The sequence below is a fragment of the Oreochromis niloticus genome, linkage group LG14 (assembly GCF_001858045.2).
Source record: "Oreochromis niloticus isolate F11D_XX linkage group LG14, O_niloticus_UMD_NMBU, whole genome shotgun sequence".
In the NCBI taxonomy this organism is placed as follows: domain Eukaryota; kingdom Metazoa; phylum Chordata; class Actinopteri; order Cichliformes; family Cichlidae; genus Oreochromis; species Oreochromis niloticus.
In genome coordinates, this window is record NC_031979.2 from 39,444,583 (window position 1) to 39,470,955 (window position 26,373).

A 26,373-nucleotide genomic window follows, 5' to 3' on the forward strand; every position below is an offset into this window, starting at 1 on the left:
CTGTCACACAAAGCTGTATGAAACGTTTCTCGCGGTTAGTATCATGGTTGCTAGGCAACCTGAACAGCGCAACGAAGGCTAGACCGTCCCATTTCACAAGCCTCTCACTTCCGCACTTCTCGTACTTATAGTACGCACCGTACGTAGTACGCGTAGTGCGTGTACTTCAAGCGTGCAGACCCTGAATTGGGACACAGCCAGTGACTCAAATGACTCAAAAAACTCGATTAATTTTAGTGAGTGACTCATTCAAATTCAATTCAGTAAAAAGAATCAAATTTACCATCACTAGTTGCTGCAATGAAATTTTGGCAACTGGAATAGCTTTATGCATACTTTTTTTCCACACTGACTTTCAGGCTTCTTTAAATTCAGCCATTTGTAGGTAGATATATTTTCATCATACAATGTGCATCCTTCTGTTCCTAACTCATTACCTAGTCCATATTACTATAGATATCCAGCATGAATTTTTAGAGACCGCATATTCCTTTAATTCTGCATTGTATGAATGGAAAATATTAATGTACTGCTCTCTGTAGAACAGTTTAGCAAATCCATGATTTTATTTTCCTGTGCTTGGGTTTTTAATCAGCATATCTCACAAAGTTCTATTCTTTCTGGTTACTTGCCATGTTACCAAAATAGTTAACCCTGAATACTCAAATGGCTGTATTTTTCAGTCAGCTTTTTTCAGTTTAGTTTCAAGTTAGTTTTAATTAACTTTTTTGTTTTTTGACCACAAGCTTTTTTTGACAGTAAATCTTCAATACATCTAAAAGCCCAGTGATATGAAAAAGTGAGGGACATCTGATAAGAGCTAAAATAATAATAATAATAATAATACTAGTAAGAGACTAAATCACTGACAAGTGTTAGAGCTTCGTTTTATTTCCAGCAGTGTATGTGTCATTAGGTTTCCTGTTTTTGATCATTCAGCAACAAACATGGTTTATCGATGTTCAATTGGTGCCTTTTGTTCAGAATATTAAAAAAACCTTAAAAAAATATACATATACACACACACACACACACACACACACACACACACACACACACATATATATATATATATATATATATATACACATAATCTCAACACCATGTTTAAACAGCAATGACCTGTGATGAAGGTGAAAAGCTCTGCTGGTTTCATCTTTTTCTATAGTCACAAAACACTAATTATTACAGTTACACATTATTCACATTTAAAAAAAAATTCTATACTTAATAAACACTGCAAAACTTTTTACAAATATCTAATAAATTATACTGAAAAAGAATCTGCAAACATGATTTATGACAAAACAGTGACATCTTCTGGCCATGTTTATGACAGCAGGACAGGCAGTTTTATTTCTATTTATGTTTACTGTGAAAAACTGAAGAAGAAAAGTTTTTATTTCAGTCAAATTTAATGCTGTATTTTTTTTTATCATAACAAAATTTGGTCTTTTGGGCACTCAGTCCAATTTGCTGGGAATGAACTTCTGTGAACCCTTTAGATAAACGGCAGCCAATTTCAATACAGTAGGTAACAGGAACTAAATGGGCTCTTTGTAGACTGCATCAGAACACAAAGCAGAAAAAATGGGATCTAACATTATTTGATGTAATTAATGACAGTCACAGTTCTTCACTGCAGTACAATGAATATTTCAAAGGCAGTTCCTGTTGCATTATCTGGTTGGATGGTAGGTAATCTGATTGCCCACCACCAGGCCACATGTAAACTACATTTCAGTGTGTTGCACTCCCCTGTCAGACATGGCAGGTATAATATTACTGTTTTATTACATCACTAACATACATAAATTTAAAAACAACACATCATTGTGCCGCTGGCTCACATGCGCCCCACAGCAGACCTGATCTGCTCCAGCTGTCAGAACAGACTCTACTACAGTCAGTTACTCTGGTTTTCTCTTTAATAAAATGCAGATCTGGACCAAATAAAACATCTGTTGGGGTTAACTATGTCTGAACCAGGAGGTCTGAAAGATATAGGCAGTAAAATCTAAATCTAAAACCAGTGAAATCTCCCACTTCTCCAGATTTGGTCACTTCTTTAGAGTCTGAAAAGACAGAGATAAGATCAGGTCCATGTTAAAAAGTATCCAGAACTGGAGCCCAGTTGCCAGTGTAAACCCAGTTTGTGGTGTCCATGGCAATTGGTATGTCTGGTTACTCTGACACTTTGACCCGAAAAGTGACGCGACCCAGAAATTTGTCTCGCTCATCATCATTGCGGAGGTTAGAACCCTCAACTTTACACTCCACCGTCTGCTCGATGTTATAGTCTTCTTTTGTGAACAATAACTTGACTGCAACAAGCGGTTGCACGTAGTCAGGCTGTGAACAGAGAGAGAGGTTGTTAGCTGTAGCTCATAGCCGTCTTCTTGGCTTCACCTCATCTAACTGAAGTCTTCTGCAGCCTTTGCCAGCAATTTTATTGAAGTTATCCAACTAAAAATATGGCTGTTGGGCTGTTGTGTAGTTAATTGTACTGGTGAACCAATCCAAGAAGTCTGAGCTCCAATGGTGAACTGTATGGGACAGAATTATTCAGCTAAAAAACACCTTCAACTTACAAACACAGTCTTCCATGAAAACTGGCGTAAAGGATAACTTCAGTCTTTGGCATAAAGCTGGAAAACTGAACATGAACAACACTATGCACGCCTGCCACCTCTGCTGAGAAAACCATGAACTTAGTAAATCCGAAATCAAAGAAAGTTCGGGAGGGTTAGGTTGCAGATAATCTACAAAGACTTTATCATCTACTGCATAAATTAAGGACAAGACCAAATTATGTTATTTACTATTCGCTCCCAAACCATAAGATAAAATAACCCAGAACTTTCTGAATGAATTTCTGTAATTACTTCTTCCAAACCATCAACATGTTTTTTAGGCTGCACACAAGAACTCCTACCATTAGTTAATCCTTCAATCTTAAATATGATCAACTCATCTCTATTAATGGGCTACATACTACAGGCCTAAAAGCTGGCAGTAATTAACCCACTAATTAACAAGCTATCACTTCACCCAGCTCTCCTAGGCCAATCTCCAACCTTAATTTTATCTCAAAAATTCTTGAAAGAGTATTTGTGAAACAGCTAACTGATCAGAAACCCTTTCTTTGAGTTTCTATCACGGTTCAGAATTTTCAGTACAGAAACAGTATAGTCACTGTTACAAATTATGTTTTTGCCTCCGGCAGTGGAGTCAACTGTGTGCTTGTCCTGCTAGAGCTCAGTGCAGCATTCGATACAGTTTACCATAGTATTTTACATTCTTACAATGATTAGAGCATGCTTTAGGTATGAAAGCTACTGTGCTGCAGCAGTTTAATATTTCATATCTATTGGCCTCTCTTCATTGGCTCCCTATTAAATCCAGAATTGTATTTAAACTTCTTCTCATATGCTCGGTCGTGAATAATCAGGCCTGATCTTATCTTAAAGACTTCACAGTAGCACATCACCCAAATAGAGCACTTTGCTATCACTCTGGGAACCACAAGTAAAGTACAATGGGAGCCAGAGCCTTCAGGGTTCAGACCCCTCTTTGTCTGCTGCCATAGGCCTAGGCTGCTAGGGGCTTCCCATGATGTATCGTTTCTTCACTCACTGTGTGTTTATATACCACTCTGCATTTAATCATTGGTTATTATTAAGTTATGACTTTTGTCATGTCTTCCTCCCACCACCCTAACCAGTTGCGGCAGATGGCTGCCCATCCCTGAGCCTGGGTCTGCCAGAGGTCTCTTCCTGTTAAAAGGGAGGTTTTCCTTCTTACTGCCATCGGTTATCCCATCATGATCAATGTTAGGTTTTGTATTGTGATTGTCATTTATGCTTAGAAATATCTACCCATATATGCTTAGAGGTGTATAATTGATTGTGTAGTGATAGGATGTGTGATCTTTAGTAGGCTGTAAAAGGCTTTGTGTGCATTCCAGAGCTCTCTGACTTTCACACCCACATTTTAGGAGCATGGGAGAGGTCGTACCCTTGTCTTATTGTTTTATGGTAGGATAAACTGTTTTAGTCTAAGTGCCTTTATTTAGATAGACGGCTCTGGGGAGTCTTCCCGGGGTCACAGTTTGACCCCCCCACACACACACACACACACACACACACACACACACACACACACACACACAAGGTATTCTTTGTTCACATGTATACCTATGTAAGATGTCATATGTTAATGAACCTATGCATATTCATGTAACCACAATAAAAGAGCAGTGTTACGGGAGAGCGGACGAGAGCAACTGGGGTCAAGCGAAGGAACGGCGTTTGTTCAGTTCTCTCCCGTGCACGTAAAACATAAAGAACTTTGCCTACTTCGTGTCTTGCTTGCTGTGTAATTACATTGTCTTCAACGTTCCAGTGAATAGGTTCAAGCTACAAACCTATCAATCCCCATCCTCGACGTTCTCCTGTACAATATTAAGAGTCAGAGATTCTGCATTATGTCTGGCTTTAACTGATCCTCCTCTCGGTAAATTCTCACAGTCTGCAGCTCCAATCGAGCCTCAGTGCCATGCGATCACAGGTGCTTGTTTAAGCAACGCACGCAAAATCTCTCCCTCCCTGGGCTTTCACTACCTCTTTAGTGTGCGCACAACAATACAAGAATCAGCAAGCTCCAGTTTTTTCTCTCACACAAACAAACTGGTTCTGAAATCGGCTTTTTAGTGATCACCTTAACTATAGTTGAAATATTTTCTGCCATCAATCCCTTCAGTTTCAGTTCAATGCTCCCTTCAACCGGCCAGTCCCTGTCACCGAGCTGAAATTCCCAGTCTTATCCATCTCCCCCATCAATCCAATAGCCTGGTCATTTATGTTGATCTAGAGATCAACTGCAGCCATTCTAACAAAATGATTGCATTTACCCCTCTTACCCCTCCGCAGCTTCCTCAATGTAAGCTTGCAGCTCTTGCAGCAAGTCCCTAAAAAAAATTTAATTTTCTCATGAAATGCATTTTAACTCCGTGAGATTTTATTCCTCCCTTCAGCTCAGTTTTGGGTTCTGTTAGAGTGATTGTGATAAAAGTTGTCATTATTGTACTTAAAATTTGTAAACCTTGCCTTAAACTGCAGGCACATTCCATGTAAGGTTCTGGTTTCCTTATTTGGTAAGGAATGTTTACTTCCTGCCCTTTATGGGCTCACCTATGCTTGTATATGGTGGACCGTTAAAGGACTTCAGGCTTTTTCAGTGTAAATTGGAATCCCTAATGCCTCTCATAGGCATTTCTTCTGAGAATTGACAAATCAATTTGTACAACTGTGTATGTACTTTCTTGGCATTTCAGGCATCCTAAATAATTCAGGGCTGCAAAACATCTTGTGCACCTCATTCAGTAAACATGGACTGTCTCCCCTGCTAGGCATTTATGTCACTCCACAAGACATGAGCATTTTCTGTTGTGGATTATCCAATCTTGGCTCACAAGTGGAACTTCCACTTGGTTGCATTAGATAAAGATCGTCTCAGAAGTTATTTGTCATAACTGCTCATTAATTTGAATGGTATGTCCATTTCTGTGTCTTCATTCTGCTGTCTTCAGTTTTGCACACATTTAGCACCATCTTTTCTTAACGTGTGGTTCTGCTTTCCTGTTTTTAAGTCTAAAACTCCTGGCAAGTCATCATAATACTGGTTGTGGTATCAAGGTCTCGCTTCTCTCTCTCCTCTGACAACTCCCAGGCTGATTGCAAGCTTTCTACACTCTCCTGGCCTATACCAGCCTTGACCCTTAATTCAGGGTCTCTCCCCTCTCCTGCCCTTGTTAACTCCCAGCCCCAAAGCAGGCTCTCTTCTCTCTCCTGTCGCAGGCCCTCTACCCACTCTCTGGTGGCCATCAGAGACCTGCAGCCTTAATGCAGGTTCCCACTCTTTTCTCTTCTGTCCTTTGCCAACTCTCAGCCCTATTGCAGACTCTCTGCTCTCTCACCTTTTGTATCAGCTTCTAGCCTCTCCTTCTCTCTTAACTCAGTCAGTGCTCCTGTCTCATCTCAGTGTCTCTGCCATCTCCTGGCCCGGATGCTCTCATTTTTCTCATTCACTGTAATGCGTTTTTATTGGTTGCTTTGTGCCTTTGCAATGTTGCTAATGCTCACATGTTTCATAGTCCTTTGTGCCATGGAAAGATTGGTGATCTTTTCTTTGGGAGTCCTGCCTTAATTCTGTATACAATAAATTGTGTTCAGTTTAATTAAATTCAGTTTTATTTATATAGCGCCAAATCACAACAACAGTCGCCCCAAGGTGCTTTATATTGTAAGGTAGACCCTATAATAACAGATACAGAGAAAAACCCAACAATCATATGACCCCCTATGAGCAAGCACTTTGGTGACAGTGGGAAGGAAAAACTCCCTTTTAACAGGAAGAAACCTTCGGCAGAACCAGGCTCAGGGAGGGGCGGGGCCATCTGCTGCGACCGGTTGGGGTGAGAGAAGGAAGACAGGATAAAGACATGCTGTGGAAGAGAGACAGATATTAATGAAATTAAATGCAGAGTGGTGTATAAACACAATGTGACTGAAGAAGAAAAACTCTATGCATCATGGGAATCCTGAGCACCCGAGACTCCTTATGGTTGTTGTGATTTGGTGCTTTACAAATAAATTTAAAGGTAAATATTTAAATAAAGCTTAGCTTAGCAACCTGTATCAAATACTATTCTAGCACAAACCTAAGTGATGACTTATTTGTGTGTCTTGATAAGATGGGCTTTAGGATATCAACATATTAATAAACAATCTGACATATATATTCTTGTATTCATTCCTTGTATGTTAAGTAAACTTTACGCTGTCAAAGCGAGAGGAAAACCGTTAGTGTTAAAGTTGCTCTGACACTTTCCTACATAAATAGAAAAGTAGAAATCAATCAGATTTTTTTGCTACATAAAAATACTTCTGAATAAGTACTCAACATGCAGTATTGACTCACATGAGACTTCTTCCCGTAGTACGGAAAAAACATCTTATCCAGACGACCCTCAGACGGAAAGTACTGCATCTGCAAGGAAGTGGCTCTCTACGAGAGAGTGAGGCACATATACAGTTTTTCAATTTAATAGTTCGAAAAAGTAATTTCATTAATGACTGAAACCTTGTAATCTGCATTTCTAAAAATGTGGTGAATTTTCCTTTTACATTTCCTCTGCTTCACAGGTGCACCGTGGGATATCTGCATGTTGTGGGTTACCTTGGCAGTGCAGTTGATGTAGGGATCTCCTTCTGGTTTCAGGCCGATGACCTGCAGACGGGTTGTTAATTAGCATCCACACAAGTCATTTCTGGCTTGTAAAATCAACAAGTGCTTCACTGACCCGGTTCATCTTGATTATGATGCAGGGTTTCCCCTCCTTGAACCCAAAGCTGGGGTCAGGCAAACCAGAACACTGACGCAGTGTACTTCGTTTAAACTGACAAACCTTCTTTACCGGCTCATTGTCCTGCGTAGTGTATTCGCCCACCATACACAACTCATTACGCTCCTGAATACTGTCATTATAACCTGAAGAGGAAGAAAGACAAAAAAAAAATGAGGCTTGTATGCCTGAGCAGGGGCAGAGTCGACACTACCTGTATTAGACAACGCACAGTAAAGTCAACTCTAGATCAGGCGTGTCCAACTCCAGGCCTCGAGGGCTGGTGTCCTGCAGGTTTTAGATCTCACCCTGGGTCAACACACCTGAATCAAATGATTAGTTCATTACCTGGAGAACTACAAGACATGTTGAGGAAGCCATTTAAATCAGCTGTGTTGGATCAAGGACATCTAAAACCTGCAGGACACCGGCGCTCCAGGTCTGGAGTTGGACACCCCTGCTCTAGCTAGACCGATAGACAGTCTGGATCTGGACCCAGTTTCTATTTTACTCTGCACAATGTCTCTCATATTTACAGTAGGGTTATTTTAATCTGTGCAGCTTTTTGTCTTCACATTAATCTGTGTGTGCATACAGGAAACAGACTAGTCTTCTTTCCTGACCAGTTGTTGAATACTTGCAAATGCTGATACACACCTGTTAGTCTACTTCATCATATATTACAGTGAATCATAACTCATGTCAAACTTTATATTCCAGATCTTTGTTTCAGGAAATTTCCACTAAATGGACCTCTTTAATGATGCCTCTGATGAAAAGTATTATGCATGTTCACTTTTCTGTGCTGATCAGGCTTTTGGAGCCTTGCTCCTACAAACCATTTCTCTTTATCAATATTTCTTTGATTTATCAGTCAGCCTTCTGCCAGTGTAGCTCAGGACTCTGACATGAGCTTCTTCATCAGTCCTGGTGGAATTCATTTGTCTTTGAACATGTTTCATACAGTTTTGAATCACCGAGCACACATGTAATTCAGACAGCCACAGAGCTTTATCAGTCCATGATACTGCCTGCACTGTGTTTCACAGATGGATGGCACGTTGGCTGTGAGCATGCAGTTTTCCAACCTCAGATGTGCTGCAGTGTTTATGTGAAAAGCAATGTTTCTTCTGTGGTTTACATCCATTAACACAACTTTTCAGGATTGTTTAATGCAGTCTGGTGGACAGACATCTGCTGCTAAGGAAAGTGGCATCACTTCTGATCTTCCTGCGCTGTAAATAGTTTCTCAGTTTTTACCAGAGTCAGTGCTCAGTTCAGGTAAAATTATTATAGTACTGTTGGGCTTAATTGGCTTCCGTTAAAATGTACATCATCATACTCAAATCCTTGCTCTGACATATGCAATCGGAACTGAACACCTAAACAAAGAGGCAGAGCTCAGAATACATCATGAGTGGAGTGACTGATCCACCTCACCAGGATCTACAGCAGAGGCAGAGCCAGACACTTTTAAAAGATACACTAGGTCAAGCCTATTCAAATGATGGCCCGCGGGCCACATGTGGCCCAGAAGCAACCTGCGAGTGGCCCTGCCTGTGGTCCTGGCAGAAATGCAGAGAAGACGCAAAAAATGAATTAATTAAATAACAAATAAAAAATTGAAATTCCTTCAGCGTATTGTAAACTGTGAATGCAACACTCCTAGTAGCCTGGCAATATTTAACCCACAATGCACCGTGATGTAAACATATTAAACTATCATCGCAATGTATGATGCGACAACAGCATGTCTTTCTCAATCCAAAAGCATAAAACTGACAAAAAAAACCCCAAAACCCCCCCCCCCAAAAAACCGTTGGTTTAACCCTGCCTGGACTGACAAATACTTATTTTACCGCCAAATCCAAATGCCAAACATATGTGTTTAATTTTCAGTGAGTGTGTTGCGGTACTTAAGAAGGCACCACAATGACAAACACCAGACTTCCTGCACAAACTTTCCAGAGCGATCTCAGGACAGGGCTGCAAAAGTACAGTTTAACTGCGAGTTTAATTGCATCTTACAACCAGAGTTGTACTACCATGGTGAGGGTCCTGTACAGCCCAAGAGAGAGCTGCAGCAGCTTCCCTTCATGTTTGCTGGATCTTGGCGAAGAAGAAAAGGCCCTTCACAGATTTGGAAACAGTGAAATGCTGCATGCTGGCCGTGGTGGATGCGGTGATAAATGGCGAAAAAATTAAAGTGAGTGTAACATCTGCTATTAAAAACACCAGACAGTTCAAATATTCGTAGAGTTGAAGTTCTGGCGTCGGACGAGTTTGAAACGCTGTTAGATGACCTGAAGAAAACTGATGTAATGTCTATAGCAGGAGATGGGTTCACAGACAGAACTGATTATGCACAGTTGTGCATATGTCCTTTTGATGGCAGATTGCTCGGCTTACTACCGTTAGACGGACGGACAGCTGGCGAAATAATGTTTGAGAAGATTTCAGCTTTTTTTGAGAAAAGTGGTCTGGATATGAAGCGTGTCTGTATACTTGTGACGGATGGGGCTCCATCCATGGCAGGAAAAGTGAGTCGTTTGGCAGCGCGGTGGTTGGCTGTTGCACCTCAGTTGAGAACCTCACCACTGCATTGTTCATCCGACAGTGTTATGCACAAAACTAAGTGCGAAGCTCAAAACGACAATGGACAGCGTCATGGCTGCAATTAATTTTATTCGCTCAACATCAAGCCTCCAGCACCGCTTATTCAGCAAGCTGCTCTCAGAAAAGTCTGCTGAGCACCATGACCTGCTATTGCACAGTGATGTCAGGTGGCTGGGCAGGGCACTGGAGCATTTCTGTGATCTCAAAGAGGAGATCACAATTTTCCTCTGCAAAAGCAGGCAAAAAAAAAAAAAGCAGAAACGACAGATGTGACCATTGTCCTTTAAAATGTGGCTGGGTGACCAAAATATAAATTTTATTTTGAAAGGAAAAAAAGAATAAATATTACTTGTTTTCCAATACACTTGTGTGGGTTTGAATTTTATCATGACCTGCTGCTTACTGGCTGCAAAAAAAAATTTCTGGCCCAGATAAATTCCTTGGTTTGAAAATCTGGCTCAACTAACTTTTTAGTTGTAGTAGGTACTAGATACATGTTCTAATGAGTTATGGCAAACAACCGTTTGACTAACATGTCTGTCTCACCTGGCTCTTGTTCCGTCTCTGTTCCTCTCGCTCCCTCTTTGTGCTGACAATCAAGCCAAACACCAACATCATCAAATATACAGTTGAAACCAGATATTTACATACTCTTCAGATAAAAACACAAACACTTTAATTGTAAAACATCAAATCAGACTAAATGTTTGTCTGTGTTCCATGGATGTTTCCTGTTTTATTTTGAAGGTCTATGTCTTATGTCAGTGTAGTCTGCTTTGCTTCCTTTGTTTTGTTACGTCCGATCTGTTCCTTCATTGTCAGGTCGTCTGTTGTCCTTTGTGCCATGTTTTCATGTTCCATGCTCCAGGTTTCAGGTATCTTTGTATCCACGTCAAGTTTCATGTTTTGGTTTTTTATGTTTATCTTTAGTTTCCCCAGTTTAAGTTATCTTTTAGCTTATCTCTGTCTTTTGTTTTGTATAGTTTTTACCAGCCTTAATAAATGGCTCGCTTTCTGTTAACATTCAAGTTTTGTTCACGTTCCTTGGTGTCTGCGTTTTGGGTCCCCTTCGCAAATTCACACAGTGTGCTGCCGTATACTGTGACACTCTCTCTTTATTCTGACATTTAACTAATTCAAAAGATATTTCAATATTCATTTATCTAAACAAAAAAAAAAAAGTTTACTCTAATTTGATGTTTAGCAGTAAAATAAATGTTTTTATATTTTTTCCCTAAAGTGTATGTAAATATCTGGTTTCAACTGTGAATATACTGCTGTGTATTGAAATTCCTCTTGTTTTGCATAGAAATACATTGAACAACATTCAAAGCATAATATATAAAATAACATTTACTCGAGTTTTTTTCTTTGAAAGAAGCCCCTTATGTCCACTGTTGTGTTCATCAGTACATAACGAAACAGTATTTCGTTTCATGCTGGGTAACACCATACGAAATCACAATAAACTTCTTGAGTCTTGATAACTGAAACTGATTTAGAGTACTTTATTTAGCCGTGGAGGGTAACAACTGAAAAGATGAAATAAACACACATGAGAGCTAAGACTGTAAAAAACAGCATTGTTGTTAGGCTTTTCATTTTGCCATTTGTTGATTCACTCGAAGAGCAAGTAACGTAATATGGGTCAAGTGATCAGTTTGATATCAATCTTTTGTGATACACCGTCATATTTACATATTTGTACAGTACGAATGATTTGCTTTGGTACCTGGTCAAACTTCAGCTCTCCTCTGTTTGCCTGTCTGCACTTCTCCTTCAGCAAACTCGCAGGCAGCAGCTTCTCCCCCCTCGCTCACAGGCGTAAGTGCTGTGTTCAGTCGCCCAGTGTCTCAGCTCAGATCATACCAAAATTAGGGGGAATTTACAACTGTGCGCTATGTGCTTCGAATATTGTGTGTAGTTTTTGTTTTATACAGTTGTCAGTCAGGCATCTAACTATGAAACAAATCACACTCCAAAAGACCCCGGGCTTCTGACAAAAATGACACGGGCTTAAGCCCAGTAAGCCATGCTCCCCGCTCCACCAATGTTCTACAGGGAGGACGCTGTGACATTAGACCGGATACATTTGACCAAGTGGTGCAATGAGAGGGAAGGTGATCCAGACTGAATGATATCCCACTCATAAATATGATATCCACCTCTGTTTCATGAAGCTCTGCACACAACAGTACATGATGGACAAACAGACAAACCCATGCGTCCAAGCACACAGTCGTTTGTATTTTGGCTGCAGTGAGGATCAATGCTTTGAGGTGACTCAGACACAGTCATAATGTCACACATACAGTTTACAGGTTATCACTTCAATGCAGTGGCAGCCATTTTCTTCAAGCCATATTGAGAGTGATATGAATTCTATTAAATCTACCATTCATATTCACTGACATATTAAATGTGCTACAGGAAACACAAACATTGAAATGTGTGTAAAAAAAACATTTTGCTTTTCGACCTAAATTCTAAGTCTGAGAATATTAAGCTCGTGTCTGAACACATCTTGGTCCTTTTCTTCCTGGAATAAGCCAAGTCATTTGCAGGAGCACTTCTATAATTCACCCTTATTTCAGCTACATATTGGGCATAATGTTAGCAGAGGTTCACTGATGTTCTACCTTCAGACTGTGAGCTATTCCTTGGTGTGTTTAATAAAGACTTTTTTTTAAGCCGTATGATATAAGTTCAGCGGGGTTGAAGCTGTCTGCAAATGCAACCCAGACAAAGATCAGATCAAGTTTTGACAAATGCGGAAATCCCAGAAATGAGTTTGGAGCCTTTGCCGTGGCGGTTTACATGTTGTACTCACTTTGCAGGAGGTCGTGCAACTGTCGGATGTAATGTTTGTAGTTTTCTGGGTCACTGCGGTTGAAGGTAATTTCAACTGCATGAGGACGAATCACCAAACCTGCAACAAAATCAAAATCATTACTGAAATTAAAAAAAAAGAAAAAAAAAGAAAAAAAAGAAACAAAAAGGCCATAAGTAAGGATGAGTGGCAGCAGGGTGAAAAAGGAAATGAAAGCACCTGGACTGGCCACTCGATCCTGATGTCGGGGCACATTTTCGTCGAGTGTCTGCAACATCACCCACATGGTAAGAGAAAACATTCCCCCCAGGAAACCATAAAAGATGAGGTAGAAGAGGAGGATGAGACCTACAGAGAACATTCAAATGTTACTTTGTTTCACTGTTGTGTTTAAATAAACAGCAAGAGAATACCCATTGTTGACTACGAAAAATACTATGGAAACCAGTAACCACACTTAAAAGGTGATTATAGAACAGAATGCCTTTATTGTCACTGTACGGTTGTACAATGAGATACAGATCATCTCATACTCAGTGCAAATAAAATGTACAAATTTACAATCAGGTGTAAAAGAGAAAAGAAAAAAGTAAATATGTAAATAAATTGTGTTTTGTATATACAGTTCCCTATGATTGCACATAGAATTTAGTATTGCACAGTGGTGATTTATGGAGGGAACAGGGAAAATGGGGGTGGTGGGGGTGGGGGGGGGGGGGGGGTGTGGGGGGGTGGTGGTATCGGTGCATGTTTGAGTTCAGGGCGGTCATGGCCTTTGGAAAGAAACTGTTCTTGAGTCTGTGGGTTTTTGTGCTGATGCACCTGCAGCCCCTCCCTGAGGGAAGCAGGCTGAACATGTTAAAACCAGGGTGGGAGCTGTCCTTGATGATGTTTGCTGCTCTGCTGAGGCAGCGAGAGGAATACATGTCCATCAGGGAGGGGAGAGGGCAGCCGATCTTCTGTGCTGTCTTGACCACACTCTGAAGCCTCGCTCTATCTGCCTTAGTGCAGCTGCTGTACCATACTGTGATGCAGTAGGTTAGCAGGCTCTCAATGGACGAGCGGTAGAAGGTCAGCAGCAGGTTGGAGTTCAGCTTGTACTTCCTGAGGACTCTCAGGAAGTGCAGCCACTGTTGGGCCTTCTTGACGACCGCTGAGATGTTGTCTGTCCAGGAGATGCCAGCAGAGATGAGGACACCAAGGAACCGGAAGGTGTGGACCCTCTCCACACACTCCCCGTTGATGTAGAGGGGGGCTAAGTCAGTGGTGTGTCTCCTGAAGTCAACAATGAGCTCTTTGGTTTTCTTAGTGTTCAGTGCCAGGTTGTTTTCTGAACACCAGGCTGCCAGCTTCAGGACTTCCTCTCTGTAGGCTGCCTCGTCTCCCTTTAAGATGAGTCCAACTAACGTGGTGTCATCAGCAAACTTGATGATGAGAGTGTTGTTGTGAGTCGAACTGCAGTCGTGGGTGTAGAGAGAATACAGGAGGGGGCTCAGCACGCAGCCCTGTGGGGATCCGGTGCTCAGCGTGCAAGTGGAGGAGAGATGAGGGCGGAGTCTTACAGTCTGGGGCCGGTTTGTGAGAAAGTCCTTTATCCATGCACATGTGAGAGGAGGGAGGCCAAGAGTGACCAGTTTGGTGATGAGGATGTCCGGGATGACTGTATCAAAGGCTGAGCTGTAGTCCACGAAGAGCATTCGGACGTAGCTCTGCCGCTGCTCTAGGTGACTCAGCACAGCGTGGAGGGCTGTGGCGAGGGCGTCTTCTGTGGATCTGTTTGTGCGATATGCAAACTGGTGGGGGTCGAATTCTGGGGGGAGGTAATCCTTGATGTGCTGAAGGACTAGTCTCTCAAAGCATTTCATGATTACCAGTGTGAGGGCCACAGGGTGGTAATCGTTCAGGCTGGTGATGGGAGACTTGTTTGGCACTGGGATGATTGTGGCTGATTTTAGACAGGATGGGATGGCTGCCTGATCCAGTGAGAGGTTGAAGAGTCTGGTGAAGATGAGGGTGAGCTGGTGTGCGCATGCTCTTAGTACCTTGCCAGGTACTCCGTCTGGACCAGCCGCTTACCTGGGGTTCACTGCTAGGAGTACATGTCTGACATCGTGCTCCATTACAGTGAGTGGAGCGGTGCAGGAACCAGGTGAGGATGAGGATGGAAGCAGGGCTGAAGCAGATGAGTGCTGCTGTTGTGGTGTTTCAAAGCGGGCGAAGAAGCTGTTTATTTCCTCTGCCAGCTGCACACTCAGGTTTTGTGTTTTCACAGCCTCTGTGGTTGATGATGTCTTGCATTCCCTGCCACACCTCCCGTGTGTTGTTGCTGGACAGGTGGGACTCGATACTTCTTTTGTGGTCTGACTTGGCTTTTTTAATTCCTCTTTTCAGGTCAGCTCGAGCAGCCTTGTACAGAGCTCTGTCCCCTGACCTGAAAGCAGCGTCACATTTCCAATACAGAACTTGATATAGTCCACCACTGATTCTGTGAAAGTTTCTAGGTCTTGGTGTTGAAATATGTCCCAGTCTGTCTGTGTGAAGCAGTCCTGCAGTTTGGAGAGATCATTTTCAGGCCAGGTTGTAGCAGTCTTTGTGGTGGGCCTGGCACTGTGTCTGAGGGGGGTGTAGGCTGGGGGAGCGGGAGGGAGAGGTGGTCGGACTGGCCGAGGTGGGGGAGGGGTATGGCGTGGAAACATTCTTAGCCTGTACAAAACAACTAGTTGAAGCACATTTTGTTCATACTACTGTACTATATTAGTAAATCTGAGTTATTGTGAACCAAAAAAGTCTATGTCAGCTGCATAAAACTGCTTATGGCCACGGGCCCATTTCTACACCTTTATCAGCACCACTTTCTCTGATTCACTTGTAAATGTGTTCTGATGCTACTTTTGGCTGGTGATATAGAACTAAATCCTGGACCTAATTCAAACATCAGTCATTTGGACTGGCTACAACTAATTAGCCTAGTTAGCCTATGGGCACAGCTATCTCTGCATTGCTTTCCACCTCAACTAACTGTGCTCCAACCACCGTCCCAGTTAGTAAGGCTACATCTACAGCTAATAGTGTTTACGCCCCCGCCTCGGCTGCCTGGGCCCCCGCCTGCTGTACCCAAATTACAGTCTCCGGTAAAGGGTTTCTCATCATTAAATGCTCATCGCATTGTCAACAAAAGGACAAGAAATCCTGCTATTAAAAGTTACAGAGGAACAAAGATCTGCAAGACATTTAATCAGGCTAAAGTAATCTGGGACACTAAAAATAAACCAAAGGGGCTTCTATGTGGACACATTAACATTCGCAGTACGTTACCAAAGCATGAGCAACTGGAACATATTCTAAGCAATTCCAATATTTCTATTTTGGGTATCTCTGAATCTTGGCTCACAAGTTCTCCTGAGTCTGCGGTTGTCTTTCCAGAGTACACAGTATTCAGAAGGGATAGAATTGGAACAAGAGGAGGAGGAATACTTGTGTATGTAAAAAAAACACCTGGATTGCTCTTTACTTAGTTCACCAATAGATGTTGAAATAGAACATATTTCTGTTAAAATCACTCTTTCCCCAGAAATGTCATTTACGTTGATCTGTTTATATCGCCCTCCTTCCACAAAGAATATTTTTATGAACAACTACAGATATTACTTAAATATCATACTATAAATAATAAGTCTAATGAAATAATTGTAATGGGAGATTTTAATGTCAACTGGGGCTGTGAAAAGGACAGAAAAACACTCAAGGACATAATGGAGACTTTGAACTTTATTCAACACATTGAACAACCCACAAGAATAACGAGACACTCTAAAACTAAAATAGATCTGGTTTTCAGTAATAAGCCCGAGCGAATTATTAAATCTTATTATTTTATCACTGGTATTTCAGACCACAATTTTATATTATTTTCTAGAAAACTTATAAAATCACGGGTTAAGAATCACTTTCAAAGTTCATCTAGTAGGAGATCCTTTTATGAATTTATACCAAGAAGTCAGCGACAAAATGTAGCAGAAGCATTAGCATCAGTTAACTGGGAGCCTTTATTGTGTAGTGATGATCCACAATTCTGCAGCAGTCACTTCACTGACATTGTCAAGGATGTCATATCAACATACTCCATTAGAGGTCGACAAAGAATAAAGACAACATCTAATTTGCCCTGGTTAAACAAAGAGTGCAAGAATTTAATGAAAACAAGAGATCAATTACTAAAACAGTTCCTGAAAACAGGTCTAACTCTGGATAGACAGAGATTTACTTCAATGCGGAACAAAGTAACAAGAAGTTTGAGACAGGCCAAAGCAAATTTTTTTATAAATATAATTGAAAGAGCCAAAGGTAATGGTAAAATTATCTGGCAACACTTAAATAAATTACTTGGCCGTCATTCAAACAAAAGTAAAAATACAATTGAACTTTATGTAAATAACTCTATTGTTAGAGAGCCTCTATCTATTGCCAGTAACTTAAACACTTTCTTTATTTCATCTGTTAAGGAGATCAGTCAGAGCTTTGACTCAGTCGTATGCTCTGATAATGTGAATGATATTGGTCAAAATTTGTTCACCATCACTCATATTTCAGACACTGAAGTTGCTAAACTAATTACAGGTTTAAAACAATCAAAAGCACTTGATGTATATGGTATTAACACAAATTTCCTAAAGGAACATATGGATTTGATTGTACGTCCAACAACTCATGTTTTGAATATGTCTTTCGAACACTCCATTGTTCCAACAGATTGGAAAATTGCTGCAGTTACACCAATTTTCAAAGCAGGTGTGAAGACTGACATGTCTAATTATTGCCCCATAAGCATACTCCAGGTCGTATCTAAAATAGCTGAGAAGTGGGTGGTTAAACTCCTCACTGCTCACCTAGAAAACACCCAACCCTCATTACATCCATTGCAGTTTGGCTTTCAGGCACATCACTCCACAGATACTGCCCTGTGTATGTTTGTGGAGAACTTGAAGAGCTTGCTGGACAAGAGTCCCTGTATTGGAGCTGTATTTTTAGATCTGAAGAAGGCTTTTGACTCTGTAAACCATCAGATATTGTTGTCCAGATTGACTCAGTTTAATATCTCCAGTCAGGCTCTTTAGTGGTTTGCCTCATATCTCTCACACAGGAAACAGTGTGTGGTGTTGGATGGGGTTAAATCTCCATATTTAGACTGATACAGGGGTTCCTCAAGGATCTGTTCTTGGGCCCTTATTGTTCTCTCTTTTTATCAATAACTTACCTGAAGTCTGTCCAAATATATTTGCTCAAATGTATGTGGATGATGCAGTTATATATACGCAAGCAAATAGTGTCCAGCAGGTGGCAAAAGATCTTACAGCTGCTTTAGCATTAATGCATAGCTGGCTGGAGGACTCATGCCTAATGTTGAACACCTCAAAAACTGTCTGTATTTTTCAAAACGCCCCTTAAACTTGAAGCAGTCAAACATATTCCTGGATGGAGTAGAGCTTGAATTAGCTCCAGAATTTAAATATTTTGGGGTCATTCTAGACCCAACATTATCCTTCAAGAGTCACATAAATAAAGTGTCCCAGGTACTTAAATTTAATAATCGAAATTTTAATCATATACGTAATAATTTAATGTTGCAAATATGAATGTTGCAAAAACTTATTTTTACTCAATGATCATCTCTCATATGGACTATTGTTTGACGTCCTGGTCACTTGCTTGTCCAACAACACTTAAAACTATTGAAAACATTTATAAAAGAAGTTTAAAAAACTACTTGACAAAAAACCGACTTCCCACCACCACTGTCATGTGTTTAAAAAAAAAAAAAAAAAAAACATAAATTACTGAACTTCAATAACTTAGTGAAACTTAAAAAAGTGTGTTTAATATATAAAGTCTTACACTCCCTTGTTCCACCACCACTAAAGCAGTTCATTAGGCATAAAGAAAGCTCAGACAGGACCACTCGAGCTACAATCCAAGGAGACTTGTTTATACCCCACAGACGGACAGCATTTGGGCAGAACGTCCTTTCTGTCAAGGGCGGCCATCTGTGGAACAGTCTTCCTCAACCCATTAGAGAATGCTCTACATTCAATTTGTTTAAGGCAAAGGTTAAAAACTGGTTATGGAAAAATCAAGTGTGTGATCATGTATAAGTTGTATATCTTGATGCATTCTCAATCATCCAGGAAAGTAAATCTCCAAAAGTTGAATCTGTTCATCTGGACGTAGCGTTTTGTGGGAGAAACGTTTCGTCACTCATCCAAGTGACTTCTTCAGTCTCAGCTGACTGCAGGTTTCCCCAAACCTTATAAACAGTACATTTGCATAATGACTGAAACCAGCCCACTGAAGGAACAATGGGCTGTGAGGTCAGTTCCTTAATCATAATTATGCAAATTCCCATGACCATTGATCAACAATCACTGACCAAAACCCACTGATCAAAGAACACTGATCAATGGCCATGAGTCCCATTCACAGAGAGTTGGGGAATGGCTGCAATCACAGCATTGTAAGATGGTGACAGATGTACCCTTAGGCCCCCTCCTCGATTCAGAGATGGTCTTTCCCTTTTCACGTAAATGGCCTCCTTGACTCCGCGCTCAAACCAGCGTTCCTCCCTGTCCAGGATGTGTACATCCTCATCATTGAAAGAGTGTCCACTGGCCTGTAGGTGTAAATAAACTGCAGAGTCCTGGCCTGACGAGGTAGCTCTTCTGTGTTGTGCCATCCGCTACGCTAGAGGTTGTTTGGTTTCCCCGATGTATAAATCCTGGCAATCCTCCTGCACTTAACAGCGTACACTATGTTACTCTGTTTGTGTCGGGGGACCCGATCCTTGGGGTGGACCAGTTTTTGGCGCAGCGTATTTTGGGGTTTAAAAGCCACAGAGACCCGGTGTTTAGAAAAAAATGCGTCTCAACTGCTCCGATACTCCTGACACATATGGGATCACTACAGGTTTTCGCTTGGGCAGCGGTTGTCCTTCTCTCCTGGATCGGCTGGAGCTTTCTTTAGGAGCCTTTCCAGCTTTGACAAAGGTCCAGCTGGGATAACCACATTTACTCAGGGCCTTCTTGATGTGCTGTTCTTCTGCCTCCCTGGCCGCTGTGTCAGTGGGGATGGTGTTCACTCTGTGTTGACACCCAGTTTGTGCTCCAGTGTATGATGAGAGCCAAACCTTAGATACTGATCCGTATGTGTAGGTTTACGGTACACGTCAGCCTTTAGATGTCCCCCATTACTGATGGAAATCTCACAGTCTAAGAAGGCTACCCTGCCACTTTTCATATCCTCCCTGGTGAATTTGATGTGTCGGTCCACCGAGTTAATGTGATCCGTGAAATGTAGTACGTCCTGAGATTTGATTTTCACCCAGGTGTCATCCACATATCTGAACCAATGGCTTGGTGGTGTTCCAGGGTAGGATAGCAAAGCCCTCTTTTCCACTTCTTCCATGTTCTTCCTTCCTTTTCTCCCACAAAACGCTACGCCCAGATGAACAGATTCAACTTTTGGAGATATAAGTTGTATAGTTTTAATGTTTTATTTGGGAACAGAATGGTGTGTATGTGTGAGTTTGGTGATGGAGTTTTTATTATGAATGAATGATGAATTTTTATGAATTATTATGTATATTTTTTTTATGTTTAAGGACAACAGATAGAAATTAGCCCTTGGCTATAATCTGATATGTTTACATTCATGTAAATTTTTTTTAGATTTATGTTCATTAACATGCACTGTCCTAAATAAATAAATTAAATAAAGACCTCTGGTCAGGAAAGGGGTCTGGTTGGACCTCTTTCCTGACCACCTCCCTACATACTGACCATGATTTGGATCCATCACTCCATCAGTCCAAATACACCAGATTTTAGTCTAGTTATTGTGTAATCTGCCAAACATCAGCCTTCATTAAGCATGGCTTCCTGACAGCCGCCCTTCCACCGAGACCATCCCTGGTCCATCTCTCAGCACCTGTGTCAGGTCGTTGCTGGGTTTTTCCTCCTTAAGGACATGACTGTTTTTTTAGAGGAAAAAAATACAATTTTACATCAAACTGTTATCTTTGGCATTTTTCATAGATTCAACTCAACAAGTGGGAACAAATGATGTGTTTCTGTGACACGCTGCTGGTAACAAAGAGCCTAAAAACAATTTAAAAGTGGTTCTTTGCTAAGGTGTCTGTTATGTGCAGACACAGCGCTCGTCGATCCCTTGAGGTAGGAGCCTTTTAACCTCGGATTATTCAAGCATAACAAAAACATTCCTGTGAAAATGGTCAGGTGCAAGGACTGTAGACAAAATGAGGGGAAAAGTATCCAGTGTCCAAAGAAGAACTTTGACAGAACTTCAGAAAGCTGGAGAAGTATTGCTTAAGAGCACTTCAGTTATTGCTCAAGACTTTTGCACAGTACTATAAGTGACTGAAAAATCATCTGGAGTTAATAAGTTTCATCTATAACTACATTAAACATGTTGTGAATCACCATGGTAACCTTGTCAACCAATCGTTTATCACATGCACAGTGTATGTGTCACACAGTGGAAATTTGTATTTATCCTGTATATTGTTTTATTTTGATTTTTGGTGTTTGTTTATGAGTGTCGTTTTATTTGCATGGTTTTGTTCTGTTTTTATTGCATGGTTTTTAGTGTTTTACATGACATGGTTTTAATCCACTGTGGACTGGCTACACATGGGACAAATTAGCTGATGGGACCACCCGCTGAGGCATGGGTGTGTCCAGAGGTGGCCTATCAGCTGTGTAAAGACCTTTTAAAAGCAGGCTAGCTGAGCACTGAAGGAGGAAAGACCCCAGACTGGAAGGTGAATGCTAGATGGCCAGCGTGACACGGTGACCCAGTCCTGACCTCATGGAACGGCAACAGTAGGAGACAACGCGTGTGACTGGCAGCAGGGCAGAGGTTTACCTCTGCCTGCATTTGTGAGTAGGGTCTCTACTGTTTTTTACTGGGTGCAGCTGGATTGGGAGAGGGTCGCCATGGCCATGAGCCAGGGCCGCTTCTGGGACCATTGTTCTGGCCTCTATTTGTTTTTTTTCAGGACACCGACGCAAGGGGAGCTGTGGCGGATAACCGCATGTTTTAAGAGCTTCCTTTACGTGTGTGTTCCTTCTTTTTCCCTTCAGGCTTAGAGGGAACATTTTCTGCCTGGTGTTGTAGGGTCCTGATTACTCCACGTTTGTGTTCCAGAGGGTGATGGGAGTCAATGAGGTGGTACTGGTCCATTGGTGTGGGCTTCCAGTAAACTTCAGTTTCCATCCTCCTCAATGTTCACAGCACAGTCCAGTTATCCTTTGTCTTTTCCTGGTGAACTTTGTTTTTATCCACTGAGTTGATGTGAGCAGTGAACCATGTAAAGGTTGGCTAGAATCGGTAGCACCGAGGAGCCCATGGCACATCCATGTTTGTGTCTGTAGAAACCCTCGTTGTATTTGAAATATGTGGAGGTGAGGCAGAGGTCTAACAGTGTGCGGGTCTGATCAGGGTGAAGCTGGTTCTGTTTTCTTAGCAGGGATTTTCTTGTAGTCATTTTCTGACAGTCTCCTTTGCCTCAGTTGTAGGTATGCAAGTGAAGAGAGAGAATACATCATGGTTTTATATAGATCCAGTGCAAGTTTTTGAACCTTGTTGGTGAAGTAAGCAAGTTTTGGATTTGATGGGGTGTGTTCCCTTCAGAGGAGCTACGATGGTGTCAGGGTGCTTGGAAATGTTATAGTTGGCTGAGTTAATGCTGCTAACAATGGGTCTGAGTAGGACTCCTTTGTGGATCTCCGGAATTAGGGATTAAATGCCTGGGACTCTCCACCATTTGGTTTTAGAACTGTAGAAGCTTCTTGGATGAAACGTCTTCTCTAACCCTAAACTTAAAGAAATGCCCACCTGGATGACTGAGAACCTACATAGACAAATACATAAGTTTAGTTCATGGTGGAGTGATGAGCTAGCACAGACAAACAACCACACTCACATTCACCCTTACAGCCGATTTGAATTCACCATTTCACCTGATACAAGCTGGAGAACCCACAGGGACACAGGGAAAAATGCAAACTCTTTACTGAAAGAAACTAATGCCACAGGTGCAATGTAGCAGTAAAGAAACACAGCTTTTTCATAAAAACAAAACAAAACAAAAAACAAACACAGCCTTTATGTAATCTGAGAGAGCTGGACAAGCACACAGCATCAAACTAGCAATCAGACTTCAGGTGTGGCAGCTCTAAGTCTTATAGCCTGATTATTAGGGGTGTGGCAGGGGGCTATAACTGTTAGCTGTCTGCTAGGCTTCATTTTAACTCAATTCAATTTTATTAATACAGCGCCTAATCACAACAGTCACCTCAAGGCGCTTTATATTGTAAGGTAGTAATAGATACAGAAAAACCCAACAGTCATATGACACCCTATGAGCAAGCACTTTGGCGACAGTGGGAAGGAAAAACTCCCTTTTAACAGGAAGAAACCTCCAGCAAGTAACTGATTGGAGTACCATATTTTTTCATACATGAAGAACTTTAATGACCCTAGAACAGACTACTGAGGAACCTAAAATGTGATCATATTCTGGAGCTTTTCCAGTAAACTGGAACTGCTGACTGGTTGATTAAAATTCTTATTATTCAGTTAAATTTGATATGGTGAAGGAATGAAGAGTGGGTGTCTTGTTTGGTTTTTTGTTTTGGTTGGTGGGGGGAGGGGGGTGTACAGAAACCATACTGATGTTTGTAAAAAGTTAAATTAGTATATACATGGGGGGAAAGAAACCTTTTCTAAATAAAAGCTACGCTTAGCTCCTCCTGTATTCACGAGAGGTGAGCACAGTTGCGCCAAATACCTGATTTGGCAAATACTTTTCATCAGATCCTGACACAAACGCTAAAGGATCCGTTTTACAGGATTAAACCAAGGTATTTGGTTTGGTGAATGTGTAAGCCAAAAAAATGAGTTACAAAGTAGTACTTTTGTACGCAACCTCATTAGAGAGGGTTTACAGTAATTAAAGCAGCGTGTATCATCAAGTACAGTCTGTTATCTATGTGTTCAGTGTTTTCCTATCAGGCTGTGTTTTATCAGCTTTGTATCATTATCAGCTCAGACTTTCCACAGTGAGAAGGAAAACGCGGCGTTTTGAGTCAAGGGAAACGCGGCGTTTTGAAAATGCTCTCCAAAGCGTTCAATACATTCAATACATTTGAAAATGTCGTTTTCGCGTCGCAGTGTGGACAGTGAACCCGGAGCCTTTTCAAAATGATGACACATTTTAGTCATGTGACCAGTTAAACTAAGATAACGGAGGGCATTATACAGCAGTTGTTTGTTTCACAGACCTATTAAAGATTAATATCAGTCTCTACATGCTCCAGATAGCTTTTCTTCAAATACTTTAATTCTCACTTGCTTTTGCAACTTTGTACTTTTGTGTTACTCACAGCAACAACTCCACCTCGTTGTTAGTCCATTTTAAAAACTCTGTGCTTTTCCTCGACATTTTGCCGCATTGTTCAAAGAGCCGGAAAGTAAATAAGCAGCAGACAGAAATGAGGCAGGTCGAATCTTCTTACTTTACACGCATGCGCAGTACTGGAATGTAAGCGTTTTAGGTCGTTTCAGTGTGGACGCACAACTCTGTGAAAATGACTGAAAACGATCGTGTGGACGCGGAGCATTTTCAGACAAATTTATCCGGGCTAGTGTAGACGTAGCCTAAATGATTTAAAAATCAACCTGTTTTTCTCACTTCCTGTCAGATAAATCCTGCTCCACAGGGATGTTAAAGCTAAGGAGCCAAAATGGCTTCTTTCAAAGAAGATGAACTTAGGACCAAGGCCCAGGCTCAGATAAAGAAGGAATATTTGGAACAGAGTCATGCTGAGCTGCTCTAGAAAGCCCAAAAATGAGGACGTGAAGGTGGAAGTGAGGAGAACAGTTCTGATGAGTTGTGTCTTTGATACTGTTGGCTGTAATCCCACAGATATTAATTTAGTCACTGTTGCGATGTCATCAGCATTACTGAGCTTTTTAAACTGCAAGTTTATTAATAAATCCTCAGTGTGTCGATCCTATTAACATGTTTAGACTGAAAGCTGTTTAAACAGTTTTGTTTTTCGTAGTCACGGCAGAACGGACAAACTCTGTTATTAAAATCTTTGCTGGGTTAGGATGATGATCCTAAACCTGCCTCTTATTCTTTTGTAAATAAATGATAAGCAGCTCTTTTATCTCAGTCATGACTGCAGAGATCAGCCTCTTATAAGCAGTCTTCCCTCTGAGCTTCACTCAAACTCATTAAATCTCATCAATCATTAAAATCAATATGAACACGATGGTTATTAAATGCTGTTAATGTTGAATGTCTGCATTAGTACACAGTGTGTGCAGGCTGTGGTGTACAGCAGCATAAATACTGCAGTATGTTGTAGTACCGTCACAGAGCTGCAGAGGATTTTACATAATTAAACATGAACTCGGCGCGCCTGAGGGCGCAGAGGCTCATTTCTGCTTTATTCTCACATCTTCAGCGGTGTTAATGAAAATCACTCATCCGAGCTCACATATTAGCCCGGCTCGGCTCGATCCGGCTCGGCCCGCTGTGAAGCATCGTGACAGACACCCTAAGCTCAGGGGCTTACAGCCGTGCCGGACCGAGCCGGGTAGGGTCAGACCGGGTCAGAATCAGACTTTCACTGTCACGAAAAGACCCGGTTCTTTGGCCGCCTCTCTTACCCCAGCTGCCAGCGGTTCGGCCCAGAAACTCCCCGGTCCGCGGGTTGTAGATGAAATCCTTCCAGGAACCCTGCTTCTCCTTCTTCTGCTCCCTTTTCGCCTCATTCGCCTCATTCGCCTCTTTCTTGTCCTCCTTCTTTTCCCGTTTCTCCTCCTTTTTCTCTTCTTTCTCTTCCGCCTTCACCTCCTCCTTCGCATCCTGGTTCTGATCTTGGTTCGGTTCCTGAGTCTGATCCTGGTTTGGTTTCTGGGTCTGGACCTGCGGACTGGACGACATACCGATGCCGGACTAAACTGATCTGGGCTAATCAACGCTAAACACCAACAGCTGGGATAAACCGATCCGTCGGATCTGCGAGAGGAGCCCTGTACGCGCAATCACACACACACACAAGCACATAGGGACTGCTGCAGAACGAGACGCATGCGCAGCACAGAGCATGTGTGAGGGCTGAGGGTCTCCAGTGATGAAGACGATGATGATGATGATGATGATGATGATGATGCACTGTGCTGTGAGAATAGGCTGAGACCATCATCCACCCATCCTGAAGTTTATCCCAGCTGTTGTAGGGGGAACTAATTACAATTAATTCTAACAGTTAACTCTTACATCCCCAAAAGTTATCGCCAATCTAACATAACCCTACTATCGTCTAATATGGGTTAATATAATGTAAAGTCACCAGTCAGGACAAGGATATTCAGTGTTTTTGTCAATAAAAAAAATATGCCTGATAATCCCTTTCACTGGAATTTTTCTATAAAACAA

The 26,373-nt window shown here is 41.6% G+C and overlaps 1 protein-coding gene across 1 annotated transcript; it reads right to left on the minus strand.

Annotated features, from left to right (window-relative positions):
• Positions 1–866: 866 nt before the first annotated feature.
• atp1b3b (ATPase Na+/K+ transporting subunit beta 3b) lies at positions 867–26,034 on the minus strand. The gene is made up of 7 exons (XM_003460095.5): positions 25,602–26,034; positions 13,071–13,199; positions 12,852–12,950; positions 7,364–7,551; positions 7,240–7,290; positions 6,982–7,068; positions 867–2,352 (listed from the first exon to the last, which is right to left on the minus strand). The coding sequence occupies exons 1-7, from the start codon at positions 25,876–25,878 to the stop codon at positions 2,185–2,187; spliced, it is 999 nt and encodes a 332-aa protein (XP_003460143.3). The 5' UTR covers positions 25,879–26,034; the 3' UTR covers positions 867–2,184.
• Positions 26,035–26,373: the final 339 nt, after the last annotated feature.